The sequence below is a fragment of the Oryx dammah genome, unplaced genomic scaffold (assembly GCF_014754425.2).
Source record: "Oryx dammah isolate SB20612 unplaced genomic scaffold, SCBI_Odam_1.1 HiC_scaffold_18, whole genome shotgun sequence".
Classification (NCBI taxonomy): Eukaryota; Metazoa; Chordata; class Mammalia; order Artiodactyla; family Bovidae; genus Oryx; species Oryx dammah.
This window is the reverse complement of record NW_024070202.1, coordinates 113,113,310-113,138,273: the sequence shown is the minus strand read 5'-3', so window position 1 is coordinate 113,138,273 and position 24,964 is coordinate 113,113,310. Positions and strand designations below refer to the sequence as shown.

The following is a 24,964-nucleotide window of genomic DNA, read 5'->3' as shown; positions in this document are numbered from 1 at the left end:
CTTTCCCTTTCATCAAGAGCCTCTTTAATTCTTCTTCACTTTCTGCCATAAGGGTGGTGTCATCTGCATATCTGAAGTTATTGATATTTCTCCCGGCAATCTTAATTCCAGCTTGTGTTTCCTCCAGCCCAGCATTTCTCATGATGTACTCTGCCTATAAGTTAAATAAGCAGGGTGACAATATACAGCCTTGACGTACAATAGTAAAGATTAATAAAGCTAAAAGCTGGTTCTTTGAGAAGATAAACAAAATTGACATAAAGAGAAAAGAGAAAAGAATCAAATCAACAAAATTAGAAATGAAAAAGGAGAGGTTACAATATACAGTGCAGAAATACAAAGGATTTTAAGAGACTATTATGAACAACTATATGGCAATAAAAAGGATAATCTGGAAGAAATGGACAGATTCTTAGAAAAGTTCAATCTTCCAAGACTGAACAAGGAAGAAATAGAAATTATGAACAACCCAACTACAAGCACTGAAATTGAAGCTGTGATCAAAAATCTCTCAAAGAACAAAAGCTTATGACCATATGGTTGCACAGGAGAATTCTATCAAACATTTAGAAAAGAGTTAATGTCTATCCTTTTAAAACTGTTTCAAAAAATTGCAGAGGAAGGAACACTTCCAAACTCATTCTATAAGGCCACCAGCACCCTGATACCAAAACCAGACAAAGACAACACACAAAAAAGAAACCTACAGGCCAATATCACTGATGAACATAGATGCAAAAATCCTGAACAAAATTTTAGTCAGCAGAATTCAACAACACATCAAAAAGCTCATACACCATGATCAAGTTGGGTTTATTCCAGGGATGCAAGGGTTCTTCAATATATGGAAATCAATCAATGTGATACACCATATTAACAAATTGAAAGATAAAAACCATATGATCATCTCAATAGATGCAGAAAAAGCCTTTGACAAAATTTAGCATCCACTTATAATTTAAAACGCTTCAAAAAATGGGCATAGAAGGAATTTACCTCAACATAGTAAAGGCCATATATGATAAACTTACAGCAAACATTATTCTCAATGGTGAAAAACTGAAAGCATTCCCCCTAAGATCAGGAACAAGACAAGGGTGTCCACTTTCACCACTATTACTGAACATAGTTCTGGAAGTCCTAGCTACAGCAATCAGAGAGGAAAAAGAAATAAAAGGAATCCAGATCAGAAAAGAAGTAAAGCTCTCACTGTTTGCAGATGACATGCTACTGTACATAGAAAATCCTAAAGATAGTATCAGAAAATTACTAGAGTGAATCAGTGAATTTAGCAATGTTGTAGGATACAAAATCAATACACAGAAATCACTTGCATTTCTATATACTAACAATGAAAAGTCAGAAAGGGAAATTAAGGAATCAATCCCATTCACCATTGCAACACAAAGAATTAAATATCTAAGAATAAACTTACTTAAGGAGACAAAAGAACTGTACACAGACAATTATAAGACACTAATGAAAAAAATCAAATATGACATAAACAGATGGAGAGATATTCCATGTTCCTGGGTAGGAAGAATCAATATTGTGAGAATGACTATACTATCAAACACCATCTACAGATTCAATGCGATCCCTATTAAATTACCAACGACATTTTTTTACAGAACTAGAACAAAAAATTTCACAATTCATATGGAAACACAAAAGACCCTGAATAACCAAAGCAGTCTTGAGAAAGAATGTAGCTGGAGGAATCAAGCTTCCTGACTTCAGATTATACTACAAAGTTACAGTCATCAAGACAGTATGGTACTGGCACAAAAATAGAAATAGGGACCAATGGAACAAGATAGAAAGTTCAGAAATAAACCCATACACCTATGGGTACCTTATTTTTTACAAAGGAGGCAAAAATATACAATGGGGCAAAGACAACCTCTTCAATAAACGGTGCTGGGAAAACTGGACATCTACATGTTAAAGAATGAAATTAGAACACTTCCTAACACCATACACAAAGACAAACACAAAATAGATTAAAGACCTAAAAGTAAGATGAGAAACTATAAAACTCTTAGAGGAAAACATAGGCACTACACCTCGATAACATAAATCAAAGCAAGATCCTCTATGACCAACCTCCTAGAGTAACAGAAATAAAAACAAAAGTAAACAAGTGGGACCTGATTAAACTTAAGTGCTTTTGCAAAGCAAAGGAAACTATAAGCATGGTGAAAACACAACCCTCAGAATGGGAGAAAATAATAGCAAATGAAAGAACTGACAAAGGATTAATTTCTAAAATATACAAGTATCTCATATAACTCAATACCAGAAAACAAACAACCCAATCAAAAAGTGGGAAAAAGAGCTAAACAGACATTTCTCCAAAGAAGACATGCAGATGGCTAACAAACACAAGAAAAGATGCTCAACATCACTCATTATTACAGAAATGCAAATCAAAACTACAATGAGGTATCATCTCACACCAGTCAGAATGGCCATCATCAAAAAGTCGAAAAGAATAAATGCTGGAGAGGGTGTGAAGAAAAGGGAATACTCTTGCACTGTTGGTGGGAATGTAAATTGATATAGTCACTATGGAAGACAGTACAGAGATTCCTTAAAAAGCTAGGAATAAAACCACAATATGACCCAGCAATCTCACTCCTAGGCATATACCCTGAGGAAAACAAAATTGAAAAAGACACATGTATTGTTCATTGCAGCACCATTTACAATAGCTAGAACATGGAATTAACCTAGATGTTCATTGAGAGATGAATGGATGAGGAGGTTGTGGTACATATACATAATGGAATATTCAGTTCAGTTCAGTTGCTCAGTCGTGTCTGACTCTTTGTGACCCCATGAATCGCAGCATGCCAGGCCTCCCTGTCCATCACCAACTCCCGGAGTTCACTCAGACTCACGTCCATCGAGTCAGTGATGCCATCCAGCCATCTCATCCTCTGTCGTCCCCTTCTCCTCCTGCCCCCAATCCCTCCCAGCATCAAAGTCTTTTCCAATGAGTCAACTCTTTGCATGAGGTGGCCAAAGTACTGGAGTTTCAGCTTTAGCATCATTCCTTCCAAAGAACACCAAGGGCTTATCTCCTTCAGAATGGACTGGTTGGATCTCCTTGTAGTCCAAGGGACTCTCAACAGTCTTCTCCAACACCACAGTTCAAAAGCATCAATTCTTCAGCACTCAGCTTTTTTCACAGTCCAACTCTCACATCCATACATGACCACAGGAAAAACCATAGCCTTGACTAGACAGACCTTTGTTGGCAAAGTAAGGTCTCTGCTTTTCAATATCCTATCTAGGTTGGTCATAACTTTTCTTCCAAGGAGTAAGCATCTTTTATTTTCATGGCTGCAGTCACCATCTTCAGTGATTTTGGAGCACCCAAAAATAAAGTCTGACACTGTTTCCACTGTTTTCCCATCTCTTTCCCATGAAGTGGTGGGACCAGATGCCATGATCTTCGTTTTCTGAATGTTGAGCTTTAAGCCAACTTTTTCACTCTCCTCTTTCACTTTCATCAAGAGGCTTTTTAGTTCCTCTTCACTTTCTGCCATAAGGGTGGTGTCATCTGCATATCAGAGTTTATTGACATTTCTCCTGGCAGTCTTGATTCCAGCTTGTGTTTCATCCAGCCCAGCGTTTCTCATGATGTACTCTGCATATAAGTTAAATAAGCAGGGTGACAATATACAGCCTTGACGTACTCCTTTTCCTATTTGAAACCAGTTTGTTGTTCCATGTCCAGTTCTAACTGCTGCTTCCTGACCTGCATATAGGTTTCTCAAGAGGCAGGTCAGGTGGTCTGCTATTCCCATCTCTTGAAGAATTTCCCACAGTTTGTGGTGATCCACACAGTCAAAGGCTTTGGCATAGTCAAAAAAGCAGAAATAGATGTTTTTCTGGAACTCTCTTGCTTTTTCGATGATCCAGTGAATGCTGACAATTTGATCTCTGGTTCTTCTGCCTTTTCTAAAGCCAGCTTGAACATCATGAAGCTCATGGTTCACGTATTGTTGAAACCTGGATTGGAGAATTTTGAGCATTACTTTACTAGAATGTGAGATGAGTGCAATTGTGCAGTAGTTTGAGCATTCTTTGGCATTACCTTTCTTTGGGATTGGAATGAAAACTGACCTTTTCCAGTCTTGTGGCCACTGCTGAGTTTTCCAAATTTGCTTGCATATTGAGTGCAGCACTTTCACAGCATCATCTTTCAGGATTTGAAATAGCTCAACTGGAATTCCATCACTTCCACTACCTTTGTTTGTAGTGATGCTTTCCAAGGCCCACTTGACTTCACATTCCAGGTGTCTGGCTCTAGGTGAGTGATCACACCATTGTGATTATCTTGGTCGTGAAGATCTTTTTTGTACAGTTCTTCTGTGTATTCCTGCCACCTCTTCTTAATATCTTCTGCTTCTGTTAGGTCCATACCATTTCTGTCCTTTATTGAGCCCATCTTCTCATGGAATGTTCCCTTGGTATTACTCAGCGATAAAAAGGAACACATCTGAGTCAGTTCTAGTGAGGTGGATGAACCTTGAACTGAAGGAAGAAACAGACAGAGCTGGATTCCATCCAGCTCTGGTCATGCTGATCATGCTCAGCCACCTCTCCAATGGACTCTGAACTCTGTGCTTAGTGTCTACGGAAACCACAACAGAAGGATATGGCCCTTGTATGGATGTGAGAGTTGGACTGTGAAAAAAGCTGAGCACTGAAGAATTGATGCTTTTGAACTGTGGTGTTGGAGAAGACTCTAGAGAGTCTCTTGGACTGCAAGGAGATCCAACCAGTCCATTCTAAAGGAGATCAGCCCTGGGATTTCTTTGGAAGGAATGATGCTAAAACTGAAACTCCAATACTTTGGCCACCTCATGTGAAGAGTTGACTCATTGGAAAAGACTCTGATGCTGGGAGGGATTGGGGGCAGGAGGAGAAGGGGACAACAGAGAATAAGATGGCTGGATGGCATCACTGACTCGATGGACGTGAGTCTGAGTGAACTCTGGGAGCTGGTCATGGACAGGGAGGCCTGGCGTGCTGTGATTCATGGGGTCGCAAAGAGTCAGACACGACTGAGCGACTGTACTGAACTGAACTGAGACAGGGGAATCTTGAAGATCGTATCCAGGTTATTCATTGCCTAAGAGAAAACATACTCTAATCACCCCTGCCTCTGGTCAAGTCATAAATTCGTTCTGTATATATCGGAATGTAACCACAGGCTTATTGATTATTAACTGTTTGTTATGTAATCACAGGCTTATTGATTATTAGCTGTTAGAACCCATAACACATGAATGATGGGGTTATTGTGATTGTATTTACCCTTCCTTTGTTTATGTAAGTCTCAAGGAATTTGGGGTGGCGGGTTTGGACACGTACACATGGGGTATAAAAAATTTTCACAAATGCTGGTTGGGGTCCTTGGCTAAGAGGAGACTCTGCCTTGGGCTCGCCAGTGTAATAAACTGCACTCCACTATCTGCATTGTCCTTCTGAGTGAGTTTGTTTCCTGGAATGCATGGCTACAACAGAACCTGTTATACAGAGTGAATTAAGTCAGAAAGAGAAAGGTAATATGTATTCTAATGAATATATATGGAGTTTAGAAGGATGGTACTGAAGAATTTATTTACAGGACAGCAGTGGAGAAACAGATATAGAGAATAAACTGATGGACACGGGGAGAGGGGAGGAGAGCCTGAGATAAATGGAGAGAGTAACATGGAAACTTACATTCAGTTCAGTTCAGGTCAGTCGCTCAGTCATGTCCTATTCTTTGCGACCCCATGAATCGCAGCACGCCAGGCCTCCCTGTCCATCATCAACTCTTGGAGTTTACTCAAACTCATGTCCATCGAGTTAGTGATACCATCCAGCCGTCTCATCCTCTGTCATCCCCTTCTCCTCCTGCCTCCAATCCCTCTCAGCATCAGGGTCTTTTCCAGTGAGTCAACTCTTCGCATGAGGTGGCCAAAGTACTGGAGTTTCAGCTTCAGCATCATTCCTTCCAAAGAACACCCAGGACTGATCTCCTTTAGAATGGGCTGGTTGGATCTCCTTGCAGTCCAAGGGACTCTCAAGAGTCTTCACCAATATCACAGTTCAAAATCATCAATTCTTCAGCACTCAGCTCTCTTCACAGTCCAACTCTCACATCCATACATGACCACCAGAAAAACCATAGCCTTGACTAGATGGACCTTTGTTGGCAAAGTAATGTATCTGTTTTTTAATATGCTATCTATGTAAAATATGGTCAGCCAATGGGAATTTCCTGTATGTCTCAGGAAACTCAAACAGGGACTCTGTATCAACCTAGAGGGGTGGGATGGGGAGGAAGATGGGAAGGAGGTTCAAAAGGGAGGGGATATATGTACACTTTATGGCTGATTCATGTTGAGGTTTGGCAAAAAACAGCAAAATTCTGTAAAGCAATTATACTTCAATTAAAAGTAAATAAAAAAATAAAGTCTGGGTAAAAGGGCTTATTTTTTGATGAAAGATTTTAAGTTATTTATTTTTTTGACTGCACTGGGTCTTTGTTGATTTGTACGGGCTTCTCTAGTTGTGAGCAAGAGCTACTATTCATTGTGGTGTGTGGGCTTCTTATTGCCACGGCTTCTCCTGATGCAGAGCACAGGCTCTCGGCACACAGGTTTCAGTAGTTGTGGTGAACAGACTTAGTTGTTCTGTGTCATGTGGAATCTTCCCAGACCAGGGATCAAACCCATGTCCCTGCATTGTCAGGTAGATTTCTATCCACTGCATCACCAGGGAGGTCCTGATGAAAGCTTTTTTGCATCACTAGCCCATTTTCAGTGTTAGCTCACAGAAAATTTCTAGATTATTATATAGTGAACATATCTTATTTGTGACACCTCCAGTCTGTTCTTTAAATTTATTTTTGAAGAGATATCATTTAAGAATTTTCAAAATAATTATTGAGCTGGTTTCAGTGCAAGGTTCTAACTTCTCAATATCACTTTCATTCCAGGTCTAAGGATGTCTTGTTGCAAATATTATTTAGAATAATAGTTGTTTTCTGGGGAATTAAAGAGAACAGAAAAATAAATGCAAAAAGGCAAGACGGTTGTCTGAGGAGGCCTTACAAATAGCTGACAAAAGAAGAGAAGCTAAAGGCAAAGAGGAAAAGGGAAGATATACTCATTTAAATGCAGAGTTCCAAAGAATAGCAAGGAGAGATAAGAAAATCTTCTTCAGTGATTAATGCAAAGAACTAGAGGAAAACAATAGAATGGGAAAGACTAGGGATCTCTTCAAGAAAATTAGAGATACCAAGGGAACATTTCATGCAAAGATGGGCACAATAAAGGACAGAAATGGTATGGACCTAACAGAAGCAGAAGATATTAAGAAGAGGTGGCAAGAATACACAGAGAACTGTACAAAAAGATCTTCATGACCCAAATAACCATGATGTGATCACTCACCTAGAGCCAGACATCCTGGAGTGTGAAGTTAAGTGGGCTTTAGGAAGCATCACTATGAATAAAGCTAGTGGAGGTGATGGAATTCCAGCTGAGCTATTTCAAATCCTAAAAGATAATGCTGTGGAAGTGCTGCACTCAATATGCCAGCAAATTTGGAAAACTCAGCAGTGGCCACAGGACTGGAGAAGGTCAGTTTTCATTCTAAACCCAAAGAAAGTTAATGCCAAAGAATGTTCAAACTACTGCACAATTGCACTCATCTCACACACTAGCAAAGTTATGCTCAAAATTCTCCAAGTGAAGCTTTAACAGTCCGTTAACAGAACTTTCAGATGTTCAAGCTGTATTTTGAAAAAGCAGAGGAACCAGAGATCAAATTTGCCAACATCTATTGGATCATAGAAAAAGCAAGGGAGTTCCAGAAAAATACCTATTTCTGCTTTACTGACTATGCCAAAGCTTTTGACTGTGTGGATCACAACAAACTGTGGAAAATTCTTCAAGAGATGGGGATACCAGACCACCTTACTTGCCTCCTGAGAAATCTGTTTGCAGGTCGAGAAGAAACAGTTAGAACTGGACATGGAACAACAGATTGGTTCCAAATTGGAAAAGGACTATGTCAAGGATATATATTGTCATGCTGCTTATTTAACTTATATGCAGAGTACATCATGTGAAATGCCGGGCTGTATGAAACATGAGCTGGAATCGAGATTGCCAGGAGAAATATCAATAACTTCAGATATGCCGATAACACCACCCTTATGGCAGAAATCGAAGAGGAATTAAAGAGCCTCGTGATGAAAGTGAAAGAGGAGAGTGTATAAGCTGGCTTGAAATGCAACATTCAAAAAAAATGATCATGGCATCTGGTCTCATCACTTCATGGCAAATAGATGGGGAAACAATGGAAACAGTGACAGACTTTCTCTTCTTGGGTTCCAAAATCACTGCTATCATGGCTGCAGCCATGAAATTAAAAGACGCTTGCTCCTTGGAAGAAAAGCTATGACAAACCTAGACAGCATATTAAAAAGCAGAGACACTACTTTGCCGACAAAGGTCCATCTAGTCATAGCTATTGTTTTTCTGGTAATCAAGTATGGATGTGAGAATTGGACCATAAAGAAAACTGAGCACCAAAGAATTGATGGTTTTGAACCGTGGTGTTAGAGAAGACTCTTGAGAGTCCTTTGGACTGTAAGGAGATCAAACCAGTCCCCCCTAAAGGAAACCAGTCCTAAATATACATTGGAAGGACTGATGCTTAAGCTGAAACTCCAATACTTTGGCCACCTCATGTGAAGAGTTGACTCCTTAGAAAAGACCCTGATGCTGGGAAAGATTGAAGGCAGGAGGAGAAGGGGGCGACAGAGGATGATATAGTTGGATGGCATCACCGACTTGATGGACATGAGTTTGATCGAGCTCAGGGAGTTGGTGATGGACAGGGAAGCCTGGCATGCTGCAGCCATGGGGTAGCAAAGAATTGGACACAACTGAGGGACTGAACTGACTGGCTGAAGGAGAACATATGAAAAATAGAAGCCTGGATTAGATGTCAACTCCATAACTAACTGTGTCACCTTAATATAGCATTTGAATTCATGTTCCTAATATGTTAACAGGAATCGTAATATCTAATTGGACCATATCACAGGGATTGTAGAAGAAACTTAAAATAATGAAAATAAGAGCATTTTCAAAAATATAAACTGCTTCATGGAGAAGGATAAGTAGGAAAGTGAAGACGATGATAGTCATTGCCATCATGACCATCTTCTGCAACATGGTGCTTTGTGGATCCCAAAGTCCAGAGAAAGTAATCCAAGTTTGATGACATTTTAGGAAACAGAATACCATTGACCATGGAGCAGGACACTGTAAAATGCATTGTATGGCTCTGTGATGAGAACTCCCATATCTTGGCCTGTGACCAGAAAATGTCATAGGAGAACTTTCTAGAACATCTGGCTTATCTTCACATCCTCCTCTGTGAGACTCTATTCCTGAGGGCAAGGCCTCTTCTCCCAATCTTCACCCCTGGAAACCCAGAGCTCACAAGCTCCCTTTTGGTGTCTTGGTTCCCAAAGAGAGAGGGCGTGGAAACCATTGCTGGTGTCTTCTTGGCACACCTCAGGTAGCCCTTCTAGATGATCTGGCTCTGGAAGACAGAGGGAGCCTGGTCAGGAGGTCCTGAGGCTTTGGCCAGAAAAACCTGGGTACGGAGGACAAGAAGGCACCTTCATGCATCACTCAAACCTCAGCTCAAGAAGCCCTGGGGACCTGAAGCAGGGAGAGGAGAGGAGGCCGGGGGGATGTCTGTCAGGGAAGGGGTCCTGGTTAGACTGACGGAGGGATGGGGCGTGGGTGCAGTGGGGGCAGCCCAAAGAACAGGACCACACACAAGACGAGCATTTCACACATTTTTTTGCCCTTGGCTACTATTTGTCAGCAAGTTTATATCTCATAAGGGACACGGAGGGCATGGTGTCCACATAAAAGTCCTTATGAGCAAGGGGCTCCCTGCAGGAATCGATGGAAAGTCCCGCCTCTGCTCATGGACTGGACAGGCTCTGTCCATTCCACCCTTCCCTCCTCTTTCCATTTTGTTCCATTTTATCACATTCCTTCACACCAGTATTCACTGCGCACCTTCTATGTGGTCAGCTCTGGGCAGTGGTGTTTATAAGAGGAGATCTCAGTCTAGTTGAGGGGAGAGTCTCAGCACAGGACATAGAGGGTAAAATAAAGCACGATTTGTGTGGGACCCAGAATGCATGAAACAGAAGTCAGGGGCTAGGGGAGGAGAGCAGCAGGAAGCCGGCCTGTGTTATGGGGACTGGCCAGGTGAAAAGGCAGCTGATAGTTCTTCAGGGAGTAGGGCCCTGCTGGGGGTTCTGAGAATCTCCGAGTTGAATCCCGCCCCACCCGCCTTTTCTGCTTCTCTGCACTTCACCCTGCCCTGGCCCTGCAGGGAAGGCTGAAGGAAGACCGCCCAGTTAGAACAGCTGTGAAGTTCAAGTCAGTGCCCTGTGAGGATAAACCAGGGCCCCCGCCCCATTCTCTGCCTGCCCCCCTTCATCCCCTGTGTATGTCCTTAAACTACCTTTATACCTCCTGCTCACTGATACACTTCTCACTGAAATTTCAAAGATATAAGTGAAAATGGAGTAGAGGGAATTCATGTTTTATTAGAAATCAGAGCAGTTTGTAATTCTCTTAATGAATGAAACTACATGGAGAACTGAATAACAACGAGATAAAACTTTTGGACTAAGCTACAGACAGTGTGTTAAAAAGCAAACATATCTCTTTGCTGACAAGGATCTGTATAGTTAAGGCTGTGGTCTTTCCAGTAGTCACATACAGCTGTGAGAGTTGGACCATAGAGAAGGCAGAGTGCCAAATAATTGATACTTTTGAACTGTGGTGTTGGAGAAGACTCTTGAGAGTCCTTTGGAAAGCAAGAAAATCAAACCAGTCAATCCTAAAGGAAATCAATTCTGAATACTCGTTGGAAGGACTGATGCTGAAGCTGAAGCTCAATAATTTGGCCACCTGGTGTGAAGAGCCAACTCATTGGAAAAGACCCTAATGCTAGGAAAGACTGAGGCAGGAGAAGAGGGCAACAGAGGATGAGATGTTTGGATGGCATCCCTGACGCCATGGATGTGAACTTGGGCAAGCTATGAGTGATGGCAAGGGACAGGGAAGCCTGAGGTGCTGCTGTCCATGGAGTCTCAAAAAGTTGGACATGAGTTGGCAACTGAACAACAACAGCAGTATTTAGATGAAAATTCATAATCTTCAATATAAGAAGGTAATAAAAAAGAAGAGCAGAGTAAAACCAATGAACTTAGAAGAAAGGATATAATAAAGAAAGGAACAGAAATTAATGAAATATAAGACGGCACAAATAAGCACATCAAAATTTAAAAACTAAAGTTAATTCTTTGGAAGGACTGACAAAGTTCTGCTAATATTGATTGAAATACAAAGGACAGTGAACACAATAAAAATACTAAGCTTTATAAAAAGGATTGCAGCTATATATTCAAGGAGATTAAAACATTTTTAAAGAGAATTCTGTGCCATGAATTTTTATGGCAATAAATTTGAAAATATAAATGAATTGATGATAATAAAAAAAGATAAATAAACAAGCTATAGAGTTTCAGGTAGCAAAGAAAGCAATGGCATTATTAATTGTATGGGAAGAAACACTTTCTTGATATTTCCCAAATTGTATCCTTTAAACATCTGATTCTTTTAAGTTTTTCTAGAAATCTAGACAAACAAATGGTAAACAAGACCATTGTGTTAAGAAACATACTAGAGATTATGCATGCATTTGCAACAATTACTTTTTTAAAACAAAGCTTTCTTTTGTTTTTGTCGAATTATTACCATCCTTCAAACTTGTCCCCTTGAGCTATAGCCTGTGTTCTAACCCTCTTTCCACTTCTCACAACACATTTGAAACTTTTCCAGAAACATTGACTTTAGAGTTAGGGATCCTAAAAGGGAATTAGTCTTTTTATTTTATGGCTACTTCTTACAGCTTTACCATTTACCTTAATCACCTGACTGGGCATCTTTGAAAATTAAAATTCATTCTCAGGTCAAGCTGTGATCTCTGGAAACAGTCAGGAGTTTTGCTTCAGATACACCACAGGCTTGGCAGGACAGGACTCCTACACAGGTGTACTTTACTGGTCAGATCCAAGAGCCCCCAATGCCTGTGGCTGGACCTTCAGTTAGAGGTGACAGCTGGTCAGATAGGACTGGGCAGAGAGGGATCCAGGAGGCAAATGTCCTCGTCTAATTCTCTGGCTCCCATGGATCCTCTGTCGGCCTCCTCACTGGTGGTGTCTGAGAGAGAGTCAGAGAACATTGCACCCCAGGATGTGCTCCCTGGCAGGGCCAAAGGACCAAAAAGGGAAGACAGCGGATCTGCAGGGGGAAATGGAACATTCTGGCACAGGGCGATCTGAATTTATAGGCAGAAGAACGCTAAGCCAGCACCTAGAAAAGGAAAGCGGAGACAAATAAGACAACTGTTTTTGAAATGGGCCATTGAAATTATTGTTTATTTGAGGCTATTACAAATGTTATTATTTGTCTCTTTGTTCATTTGTTGGATAAAATACATACTGAAATAGATTAAAGGGTCTATAGTCAAAAATAAGTTTTCTCCCACCCCTGATTCCCAGAATCTGAAATTCCTTTAGTGGCAAGCAGAGTGGCCAATATTTAAAGAAATATTTTGTATATATGCATAAACATACATTACGCCTTGTACTAGTTATCTACTGCTGTGTAACAAATTACCCAAAACTTAGTGGCTAAAAACAACAAACATTTATCATCTCATCTCTCACGAACCAGAGAACAATGCTGCTGGGGAGGACTGGAAGCTTTGCTGATATTTACACAATATTCAAAAGGGGCCTGTGTAATGTGTTTCACAGGTAGTGCTAATGCTCAATGCAAGATGCATTTGAGCCTTGTAATTCCTTTCATTTGAGTCTTTGAACAATGTCCAATGAACCAGAGCTCAAACTAAGCAATTTTGTAGTTGGTATTTGTTGGAGGGGGGGAGGCATGGAGAGCAATAGGGAGTGAGCTGGAGAGATGCTTTGCTAACCATAGTAAACTGTGAAAAAACAGTTACTTCTTGAACAAAGGGAATATTCTTGAAAGGAGCTTCATAATTTCATTAAATACATGGCTAAATATATTGTCTTCAGCCTCCTTCCTAATGTTTCTTAGTTTTTCTTCATATTTCATATTTAGTAATTTAATTTTGTTCTCTTTTTCCTGAATAATCTTCTCGCATGCTTGAGCACACTCCTTTTCCACTTTTTGGATTTCTATTATTAGTTGATCAGCATCTCTTTTCAAGACTTCCTCCAGCTTTCTCAGGTTTTCAAATGTGCCTTTGTAAATGGGGTCAGAAAAGTAAGCCCCTTGGTTGTCCTGCACCATCTTGTCTATCAGCTCCACCAGCTCCTGCACCTGAGCTTCCGTCTCAGCCTGCTCTGTGCTTCTGCAGTTACTGATAAAATAGCAGCGGTCTCCACACTCCTGGAGGAGGCTTCGTAGGTTTACATCCGCATTCTCCAAAAAGTCGCTCAGGCTCTGGTCCTCCAGCTCCTCTTTGTGAGTGAACAAGATGATCATATACTTCATGGCTGCTTCCCCAAACAAAACCTTGACCAACTCCACGGTTTGCTGCTCTTCCTGTGTGTGGCGGCCCACCGTCATGACCAAGACGATGGCGTGAGGCCCGGGGCAGGAGAGGAGGACACATCGGCTGATTTCCCTGCAGGTGGTGCTCAGACTCTCCCTGGTGTCAAAGAACCCTGGGGTGTCAACAACGAGAAGGTCTCTCCCCTTCCACTTCCGGGATGCTTTCTGACAAATTTTGGTAACAGCTTGCGCAGCAATCCTGGACTCGAATACTTCTTCCCCCAGGATGGTGTTTGCAGCCGCACTTTTCCCACTTCCGATCTTCCCGACCAGCACGATCCTCAGACTGATGTCCTGGGCAGCAGCCATGTCCACATCAGAGGCTGTGGAGTGTAGGCAAGTCAGCTATAGTTTACAAAGAAAAGAAAAAAAGTGTTTAGATTAAGTTGAAACCATTCCTAACCCTGATTTCTTACTCTACTGAATATATAAATCATTCCAAGTCTTCTAAGCCAGGTGAAGTATTTTCACGGAGGATTCCTTCTTTGATATCTTCTATTTATTATTCTAATTCCCACTAAATGCCTCTCCTGTGTTGCTGTGATGAAGTAGCATTTGCATGTTTAAAACTTTTTTTTTTACCATAGTTTTTTTCCATTTAACAAAATAATATATACATTTTGTTTTCGAAAAACTCCAGGTTTAAAAATTGAATTTGAGAAATCCTGGAGGCAGTAGTTAGCCTCCTATCCTATGAAAGAGTGCTCATTAAAAAGCACTAACAATCCAGACTCAAACAGAAAGAAAGCATGAATGGAGGAGGCACAATAGTCCCACATGGAGACTCTCAATATGGAAGGAAAACAACCACATGGTGAGACATGTGAAAACTGTCCTGAAATTTGCACATGCCACATAGAGCTAACCTAGTCTTATTTCTCAAATTGCATGAAGGAAGATAAATTTGATGTTCTTATTGTAAAAGTACTCTAATATTTAGAAGCAATAATGGGTGCCTTATGATTTATTGTAGCATAAAATGTTTGAAGTGGGTTTGATGGTCATCGGGCTACATGCTGCTGCTGCTGCTGCTAAGTCGCTTCAGTCATGTCCGATTCTGTGTGACCCCATAGACAGCAGCCCACCAGGCTTCCCTGTCCCTGGGATTCTCCAGGCAAGAGCACTGGAGTGGGTTACAATTTCCTTCTCCAATGTATGAGAGTGAAAAGTGAAAGTGAAGTAGTTTAGTCGTGTCCGACTCCTAGCGACTCCATGGACTGCAGCCTACCAGGCTCCTCTGTCCGTGGGATTTGCCAGGCAAGAGTACTGGAGTGGGTTGCCATTGCCTTCTCCATTGGGCTACATAGTTGAGACGATAATTCTGCAGTGACTGAGAAAACAGATCTGCTATTGTTGAAAATTTAAATTACATACATCTATTGTGGGTAAATAGAGCTTATCAATATTGACCCTCACCAGATGGTCAATACTGAAATCAGACTGATTATATTTTTTACAGTGGAAGATGGAGAAGCTCTATACAGTCAGGAAAAATAAGGCCTGAAGCTCCTTATTGCAAAATTCAGGCATAAATTGAAGAAAGTAGGGAAAACCACTAGACAATTCAGGTTTGACATAAATTAAATCCCTTGTGATTATACAGTGGAGGTGATGAATAGATTCAAGGGATTAGATTCAGTACCCAGAGTGCCTGAAGAACTATGGACAGATGTTTGTAACACTGTACATGAGGTGTAACCAAAACCATCCCCAGGAAAAAGAAATGTAAGAAGGCAAAGTGGTTGTCTGAGGAGGCTTTACAAATAGATAAGAAAAGTAGAGAGCCAAAAGGCAAAGGAGAAAGGGAAATATATACCCAACTGAATGCAGAGTTCCAGAGAATAACAAGGAGAGAGAAGAAAGCCTTCTTAAGTGAACAATGCAAAGAAATAGAGGAAAACAATAGAATGGGAAAGACTAGAGATCACTTCAAGATAACTGGGCTTCCCTGGTGGCTCAGACAGTAAAGAACCTGTCTGCAATTCAGGAGACCAGGATTTGATCCCTAGGTCAGGAAGATTCCCTGGAAAAGGAAATGGCTACCCACTCTAGTATTCTTGCATGGAGAATTCTATAAGCAGAGGAGCCTGGTGGGCTACAGTGGACTACAGTCCTGGGGTTGCAAAGAGTTGGACATGACTGAATGACTTTCACTCACAAGGGAATATTTCATGCAAAGAAGGGAAAAATAAAGGGAAGAAATGGCAAGGATCTAACAGAACAGAAGAGATTAAGAAAAAGTGACAAGAATACACAGAAGAACTATACAAAAAAGGTCTTAATGACCCAGATAATCACATGGTGTCAGTCACCTAGAGCCAGACATCCTGGAGTGTGAACTCAAGTGGGCCTTAGGAAGAATTACTATGAACAGAACTAGTGGAGGTGATGGAATTTCAGCTGAGCTATTTAAAATTCTAAAAGATGATGCTGTTAAAGTCCTGTGCTCAATATGCCAGCAAATTTTGGAAACTCGGCACTAGCCACAGGAGTGGAAAAAGTTTTCATCCCAGTTCCAAAGAAAGGCAATGCCAAAGAATGTTCAAACTACTTACGATTGTGCCCATTTCACATGCTAGCAAGATAATGCTCAAAATCCTTCAAGCTAGGCTTCAATAGTACATGAAGCAAGAACTTCCAGATATACAAGCTGGATTTAGAACAGGCAGAGAAACCAGGGATCAAATTGCCAACAATGCTGGATCATAGAAAAAGCAAGAGAATTCCAGAAAAACATCTACTGCTGCTTCATTGACTAGAGTAAAGCCTTTGAATGTGGATCACAACAAACTGGAAAACTCTTAGAGATAGGAATACAAGGCCACTTTACACGTTTCTGGTTCTAACTGGTCAAGAGGCAACAATTAGAATCAGACATGGAACAATGGACTGGTTCAAAACTGGGAAAGGAGTATCTCAAGGCTGTACATTGCCACTCTATTTATTTAACTTCTGTGTAGAGTCCATCATGTGAAATGCTGGGCTGAATGAATCACAAGCTGGAATCAAGATTGCTGAGAGAAACATCAACAACCTCAGATATGCAGATGACGTCACTTTAATGACAGAAAGTGAAGATAAACTAAAGAGCCTTTTGATGAGGGTGAAAGAGGAGAGTGGAAAAACTGGTTTAAAACTCAGTATTCTAAAAACAAAGATCATGGCATCCAAGTCCCATCACTTCATGGCAAATAGATGGGGAAAAAGTGGAAACAGTGCCAGATTTATTTTGATGGGCTCCAAAATCACTGTGGATATTGACTGAAGTCACAAAATTAAAAGACATTTGCTCCTTGAAAGAAAAGCTATGATACACCTAGACAGCATATTATAAAGCAGAGACATCACCTTGCCAACAAAAGTCTATATAGTCAAAGCTATGGCTTTTCCAGTAGTCATGTATGGATGTGAGAGCTGGACCATAAATAAGGCTTAGCACTGAAGAATTGATGATTTTGAACTGTGATGGGGAAGACTTGAGAGTTCCTTGGCCAACAAGGAGCTCTAACCAGTCAATCCTAAAGGAAATCAACTCTGAATATTTACTGGAAGGACTAATACTGAAGCTGAAGCTCCAATACTTTGGCCACTGATGCTGAAGCTGATGCTCTAGTACTTTGGATGTCCTTTTGTGAAGAGCCAACTCACTGGAAAAGACCCTGATGCTGGGAAAGATTGAGGGCAAGAAGGTGGTGACAGAGGATGAGATGGTTGGCGGCATCACCAGCTCAGTGGACATGAGTTTGAACAAACTCTGGGAGATAGTGAAGGACAAGGAAGCCTGGAAGACTGCAGTTCACAAGGTCACAAAGAATTGGACACAACTTAGCAACTGAAAAACACAACAGAGACATAACACTGAAATAGAACAGGATTCATGGAAGGAAGAATAGAGAAAGTAGTGGAAAAGCTCCTCGCAAGACAGCATCAGCTCTCGCATGGTTTCACAGGAGAATTCCATGAAACCCTCAGCAATCATGGGCACTTGATTCCCGAGAATCCCAATTTTACTTAAATTATTCCAGAATATAGGAAAATAAGGTAAACCTTAAAATTCTAAGAAGTAAATGTAACTTTGAGCCACAAAGTTGACAAAGGTTTTATCAAACAGAAAGCTATAGATGAATCTCATGTATAAATATCAATACAGAAATCCTAATAAAGTATTAATGAAAACAGAATCTGACATTTAAAAATTATTTTAAATATTTATTTATCTATTTGGCCACACCAGCACATGGATCTTCAATCTTCATTGTGACATATTTTTTAAATGCAGCATGTAGGATCTTTAGTTATTGCAGTTGAACTCTTAATTGTGATATGTGAGATGTATTTCCCTCACCAAAATGAATCTGGGGCCCATACATTGGGGGTGTGAACCACCAGGGACATCCTCAGAATCTGACAACATTTTAAAAAGGGTTATATCATAACTAAGTGGGATTTACTCTGGAACACTAGAATGAGGGGGGAGGCTCGATAAGAGGAAAATTACTATATTTAATAGCCTTTCATAGTAAAAACATTTCATAAAATATGAATTGACACATACTTTCTTATCTATTTCTCTACTCATCCTGAAAGCCAGCAGCTTACTTAATGAAGAAATACTTTCTCACTAAAACTATAATCATTCCATCTCACTTTCCAATGGTTTCTGTGATATCCATCAATGCAAACAGAAGAGAAAGTGATTATAGGAATGAGAATTAGAAAAAGAAAAAAGGAGAGGCCAGATTGTAAATAACATCATTGAGCCTCTTAGAGTATTGGTGCACAAATAAACCAGTGTGGGGGTGGTGGTGCAGAACAACAGAAAATCTCTACAAATGCTCATTTGCATAGGGAAATTCAGTATATAATAAAGGCAACATTCCATATCAGTGGAGAGAAGATGGACATTGTAATGAGAAGAATTGAAATAGCTGAATAACCATTTGAAAAAGCATAAAATTGGATTCATTCCTCATACCAATGCAAGAAGTATCTCAAATTCATTAAGTATTTGTTAAAAACTATATTCTATTGGAAGAAAGCAAACAAATTTTTTCAAAACATGAGAGTGAGGAAAATATTTCTAAACTGAGCCCAAAATACAGATACAATATGGAATCCAATTGATAAATTTGACTTTCAGTTTCTGGTTACATGTCAGAAGCTTGGAAGTCACTACTCCATCCTAAGAATAAGTGAAAGTTGAATGAACTGAAAAATCAACTTTTCTTGAATACTTCAGAGGTTGCTTTGAGGAGACTGGGCAAGGTGCTGCCCCCAAGACTGGAGAACAGACAGGCAAATACAGGGAGCCACGGCTCAGGAGAGCAGAGACTCAGCGTGGGCACCAGTGCTGGGGCAGCAAGACTGTGACTGACCAGTTGCTCGATGGTCAACGTGGACTTAAAGTTCCAGGAGGATCCTGTCGTCGAGCGACCCCAGACTTTGGTGAGTTTTACTCCTGGGAGCCCCACCAAGTTCTGATAGTAAATATCCAAAAAATCCCCTGGTGCTTCCTGCAGGGGAGGGGAAAATAAATCATTTCGAAACAGGGCAAAGCATCTTGTTCTTTTCAACAAAGCCTGCCCTCAGAGGAAAGCAGTTAACCAGAGCCTGACCTGCTGGGGTTTTATCAGAGCCTAACTCACTTAGAGAAAGAAAAATATACTACTACAGTCAGTTCTAAGCCGTTCACATAGGGAAAGGGAAATAGCCACCTCCAGTTCACTCGAACGCTCGAACCCGGGATGGGGGAGAAAAACGCTTGTGAGGCTCCCAGTCCAGAGGCAAAGGCTCACTAGAACAGAGATGTGCTCATGGGATGATAGACTATGTCCCCTCCCTCACCCTAGCACCACAGTACTAAAGTCTTCTTTATAGCAGCAGTTCTGTTTACCCAGGACATCATGTCCAGCTGATGAGAAAAATTACCAGACATACTAAAGAGCAAAAAACATAATTTGAAAAGACAGAGCAAGCATCAGAACTAGACATGGCAGGTGTCGACCGAACAAAAATGAACAACCTAAAAGTTGAAAATGATGTTGTATTTGAGGAAGTACTGAAGACCATAGCTTGGGAGACACTCTCTCAGATGACTCTGAAGAACTGTTCCAAAGAGGTAGTGGAGGAGACAGGATATATAGGAATCTTTGTTGAAAACAAAACAAAAGAAAACAAAATGTATGGTCAAACATCAAAAGATTACTTCTAATCACAAAAAACCAGACACTCAAATGAATGATTATAGTGCTTTTCTACATATGGGAAGAGGCCAGAGTCTGGGCTCATTGAACCCATTCCTTTGATATGCATCTTAGCTATTTAGGGCCAGTATCCTGTTTTTCTACAATCTAATTTCCCCTCAGGGCACACTGTCTGGGGCTTAAATGCTGATAACTTGACAGTGGGCAACATTCATTACTTATTGAAATGGCAGGCAAGGTTTATTTGTCCACCCAGGGATCTTGGAATGATTAGACCAGGAATTCAAAACAACTAAGATGGATATTCTAGGGCTCTAATGTAAGAACAGATGGGCCCTGTAAGCAGAGATATGAAATCCTAAGAACCAAAAATAAATGTTTGCAATCAAAAATAGTGTAACAGAAAAGAAGAATGCCTTGGATGAGCTAATTAGACCAGCCCAGATTGTAGTCTTCAGGATCAGTTTCTGCTCAAATAAACCAGGATCTCTTGGAGAAATGACTGATTTAAAATCTGAGGCAGGAAATGCATAAAATGACCTTGGACTTTTTTTTTTTTTTGCATCCTGATGCAAACAAACTAAACTATAAATAAATTATGAGATAATCCATGAAATCTAATGAAAAGCTATTTGATAAAATTAAAAATTTATGCTACCTTTGATATTGTGATTATATTTTTTAGAAAATCATCTTTCTATTTCTATACATCCTAAAATATTTACAGCCACATTCTAGTAAAATGTGGGAATCTAGATGATAAGTCAGTAGGCAAGGTTCTCACCTCTTGTCAACCTCTTTGAGCCTTGCAGAGTCACCAGTTATCTGATATTTGGTTCTTTTTTCAGTGAATAAAGAGAATTAGAGTAGGTTCAATGGAATGCTGTCCAAATGGCTTTCCAGTTCTGAAGGTCTGCCTTGGGGTCACTAACGTGTATTGAAGGAAAACAACAGGTTTCCAGGTAACATTATCACAACATACACTGGCTAAAAAGTACACTATGAAGACAAGCTCAGCCCCACTGAACAAAAGAGTAAGTGTATAATATATTACCTATGTTCCAGCCTCTGGCAACCAGCATTCCACTCACTGATTCTATGACTTTGACTATTTTGTGTATAAATGAAATCACACAGTATCTGTCTTTCTGTGACTGGCTCATTTCAGTTAGCATACTGTTCACACATTTCACTTGTATGGTCTCATATGGCACGATTTTCCTTTTTAAGGTTGAATAATATTCCACTGTATGCATTTTTTTAATCCACTCATCTGTTGATGGATATTCAAGCTGTTTCCACCTCTTGAATATTGGGAATAGTGCTCTAATAAATGTGGAAATGCTAGTGTTTCTTCAAGATTCTGATTTCAATTTTTTGAATCAATGCCCAGAAGTGAAATTGCAGGATCATTTAGTACCTCTATTTTTCATTTTTTGAGACACCTCCAGACTTTTATGGTTAGAGCTCATCTTAAGTGTTCTTACCATAATAAAATAAAGTTAAAAAAATGAAAACTATGAGTAATGTGGTAGTTATAGCAATGAATATAGGACCATAGGACTGAGAGGGGGAATAGATCACAATACTATATAATTAGAAAACAGAAAGTTATCAAAAAATAAAAACAAAACAAAACAAAACAACCCAATGCATCAGCTGGGCAAACACCACTCAAAAAATGAGAAAGGAAGAAGTTAAACAAAAATGTTTGCGCACTATTTCTCTACACATAAATGAATATGATACATAAAAATGGAATCAAATCACAGGAGAACATAACCCAATGTAAAGAATATTCCCTCATGTGCTTTAGACTATGAAACACTATAATTAGAATACAAACCCAAAAACAAAATCCCTAAGAGGAGATGTTAGAATGAAGAATGAGAAGAAAATGCAGACTCAAAGAAACAAAGTGAAGATAAAAAGTGTAATCCTTTTAGGACCCATAAATGAGTTAGAAGCAAAGAGGTCAGGAAAGTTATATAACTCAGAAGTAAACGTCTTATTAATAGGAAAGCTTTAGTAAGAAACACAACAAATGAAAATCTGAAAGAACAGAAGATTCAACAGTTAGAGAACAACTAAAATGTGAGTAGGAGCAACAACAAATCCTACTTAAAAAGGATTGATGTTGCTGAAGTTAACAAATCAATCAATAAAACCTAGGAAGCATAATCCAGTAGTTTCTCTGAAATGGGAAAAATAACCCCCTCAAAAATCTAACTCTTTAGGGAAAAGAAGACTACATTTCATTCCCTGGAAAGTTGATGTAAGATATTTAACAGTGAATTCTCATTTGATATGGCATACCACATTCCAAGCACAAAGAAGGAATTCTTAAGTTACTCAAGGAAAAAAGTAAATAATAGGGGGGTTGGGTTGGCTTCACAATTTTCTTCAAGCAACACAGAAACAGTGGAAACACTGGTTTCATAACAGAATGTTAAGATTCCTAGAAAATGTAAAAATAATACATAATATATAATAATAATACATAACAAATAGTAAGAGGTTGGAGAAAGGAGGTTAAAAAATGTCTGCAGTTTTTTCACTGTCTAATGTCTAAAAGGAAACCACTAGGTATTTTGCATAAGTTTTTAGTCCTGAAAGATCTTTCTGGAATAAATAAATCATCAGCTTATCAAGGACCAAGGTCAGGCTCTGAATATGAATGCATGCATGTTACAAACTAAGGATGACCTCTAGCTTGTCCTGTTGCTCTTGAGTTGCATTTGCTCCCAGAATACACATGTGAAACTGGGCATATTTTCAAGAGAAAGAAAATGACATCACAGTATGAATTCATTTATTAGGATTGCATCTGTTACTCTTCTACAGGGGTTGGCAAATTTGAAAAGGACCAGCAATAAATACAATATTTTAGACTTTGTAGTCACAGCCAGTCAACTCTGGTTGGAACACAAAAGTGGCCCCAGATCACAGTAAACTAGTAAATGGATTAGGTAGCTCTGTTACACTGGAACTTTATTCACAAAGAGGTGGCAGGCTGTATACGGCCTATGGAGGGTAGCTTGTGCACTCTTGCTCCAGAGTCAGAAATTTGTGTATATTATGCAGAAAAAAAAAAATGTTTTAAGTGTTAAATGTTCTAAAAACACTAACCTTTTGTGTGCATTTTGTGATAAATGTTCATCACTAAAATATGGGTGCATTTTTGAAAACTCAGTGAAATAGAGAGCAGTCTGCAAAGAGAATAAATAAAAATTATATATAGTTCTACTCCCAAATTAGAGGCTATTTCATATGAACATCTTTCCTTCTTTTTGTTATGTCTTGTTTTCCAAAGGTAACACATTAATGATTTTATATCATGATACTTATACCTAACATTATATCATAAAGACTTTTGAGAACAACTCAAACTTTTGTAAGCAAAAAAACAAAACAAAACAAACAAACACCTGTCTGGTTAAATATGAGATGTGTGGACATCACGTGAATAAATCCCTCAGCTTCCCCTCCTATAACCTTTCCACTCCCATGTGGGCCCCCATCTATTCCTCTTCCCTCTGCCCCCTCCTGTAGCCCCCTCCCATAGCCCTCTCACAAGCTCTGTTGCCCTCGTCTTGGCCAGTCTCACCTTCTCTTGCAGAACTGGTGAGATCTCAGCTCCTCTCCAGGAAAGCTACCAGAACTGGTATTTGCTTTCATTTGAAGAAAAGTGTGTTCATTCCCTCTGCAGTCTCTGACCACAGGAAGCTGAGGTTGGGTGGGGTGATGAAGATGTAGTCAAATAGAAAAAGAAAGCATTTCTCAGTAATGTGATTGGTGCTTCGGTGTTGCCTCGCAGGGGCCTTTACTTCCATGTACCAACTGAACTACCAAGATTCCAAAATCTGAATCATTGCTTTGGATTATAGTGTTGGCTTCAGAAAACCCATTGATGTGGCCCTGATTTTCAAAAAGACAACTAAACTTGCTTCATAATGTTTTGTTTCAGGTGTACAAGAAATCGATATATATAGGGCTTCCCTGGTGGCTCAGACAGTAAAGAGTCTGCCTGCATATACAGGAGACCCAGGTTTGATCCGTGGATTGGGAAGATCCCCTGGAGCAAGGCATGGCAACCCACTCCAGTATTTTTGCCTGGAAAATCCTATGAACAGCGGAGCCTGGTGGGCTACAGTTCATGGGGTTGCAAAAAGTCAGACATGACTGAGTGACTAACACTTTCACTTTATATATATATATGGTTATATATAGGTTAAGATTATATATAATAACCATTATAGGTTAAGCTATCGTATATAGTCCCTGTGCAATACAGTAGGTCCTTGTTTATCTATTTTATATACAGTAGTTTGTATCTGCTAATCTCAAACCCCTAATTTATCCCTCCCCACCATCCCCTCTGGTAACTCTGTTTTCTATGTCTGTGGGTCTATTTCTGTTTTGCAAATAAGTTCATTTGTAGTTTAGAGTCCACATGTAAATGATATCATAAAATATTTTTCTTTCTCTGACTTACTTCACTTACTATGATAACCTCTAGCTCCATCCACATTCCTACAAATGACATTATGTTATTCTTTTTTATGGCCAGCAGTCCATTATATGTGTGTGTGTGTGTGTATATATATATATATATGTATGTATATAATGAACATTTAGGTTGCTTACATGTCTTTGTTATTGTAACTAGTGCTGCAATAAACACTGGATGCATGAATGTTTTCAAATTTGGGTTTTTGTCTTTTCCAGATATATGTCCAGGAGTGGAATTACAGGATTATATGGCAACCCCATTTCTAGTTTTTTAAAGAACCTCCATAGTGTTTTCCATCGTGGCTGTACCAATTTACATTCCCACCAACAGTGTAGAAGGGGTCCCTTTGTTCCACACCCTCTCTGGTATTTGCATTTTTGGAGATGGAGAAATGGCCTAAATTTTGCTCAGTATAGTATCTGCTATGATTTGCCACTGAGATCCACCTCCACCACAGTTTGAGGACTGAAGCCCCCAGTCTCCCTGCTGACAGGAGTGTTCAGTTCAGTCGCTCTTTGCCTTTTCATACT

General features: G+C 39.8%; 2 protein-coding genes across 5 annotated transcripts in view; both read right to left on the bottom strand.

Moving 5' to 3' along the window:
- Positions 1-24,964, bottom strand: part of LOC120877906 (GTPase IMAP family member 1-like) — a 597,608-nt gene that overhangs the window by 27,233 nt on the left and 545,411 nt on the right. The gene's annotated exons all lie outside the window — the stretch shown is intronic.
- On the bottom strand, positions 12,527-23,628 carry LOC120877912 (GTPase IMAP family member 7-like). Of its 4 annotated transcripts, none has more exons than XM_040260387.1 (2): positions 23,529-23,628; positions 12,527-14,063 (listed from the first exon to the last, which is right to left on the bottom strand). In XM_040260387.1, the coding sequence occupies exon 2, from the start codon at positions 14,025-14,027 to the stop codon at positions 13,137-13,139; it is 891 nt and encodes a 296-aa protein (XP_040116321.1). In that variant the 5' UTR covers positions 14,028-14,063; positions 23,529-23,628; the 3' UTR covers positions 12,527-13,136. The 4 variants fall into 4 exon arrangements, with proteins under 4 accessions (XP_040116321.1, XP_040116323.1, XP_040116322.1 ...); XM_040260389.1 differs by having other exon boundaries at positions 12,527-14,041; XM_040260388.1 differs by lacking the exon at positions 23,529-23,628 and adding an exon at positions 20,706-20,852.

Coding starts and splice junctions, on each gene's coding strand:
- LOC120877912 (XM_040260387.1), bottom strand. CDS start 14,027: ATGGCTGCTGCCCAGGACATCAGTCTGAGGATCGTGCTGGTCGGGAAG.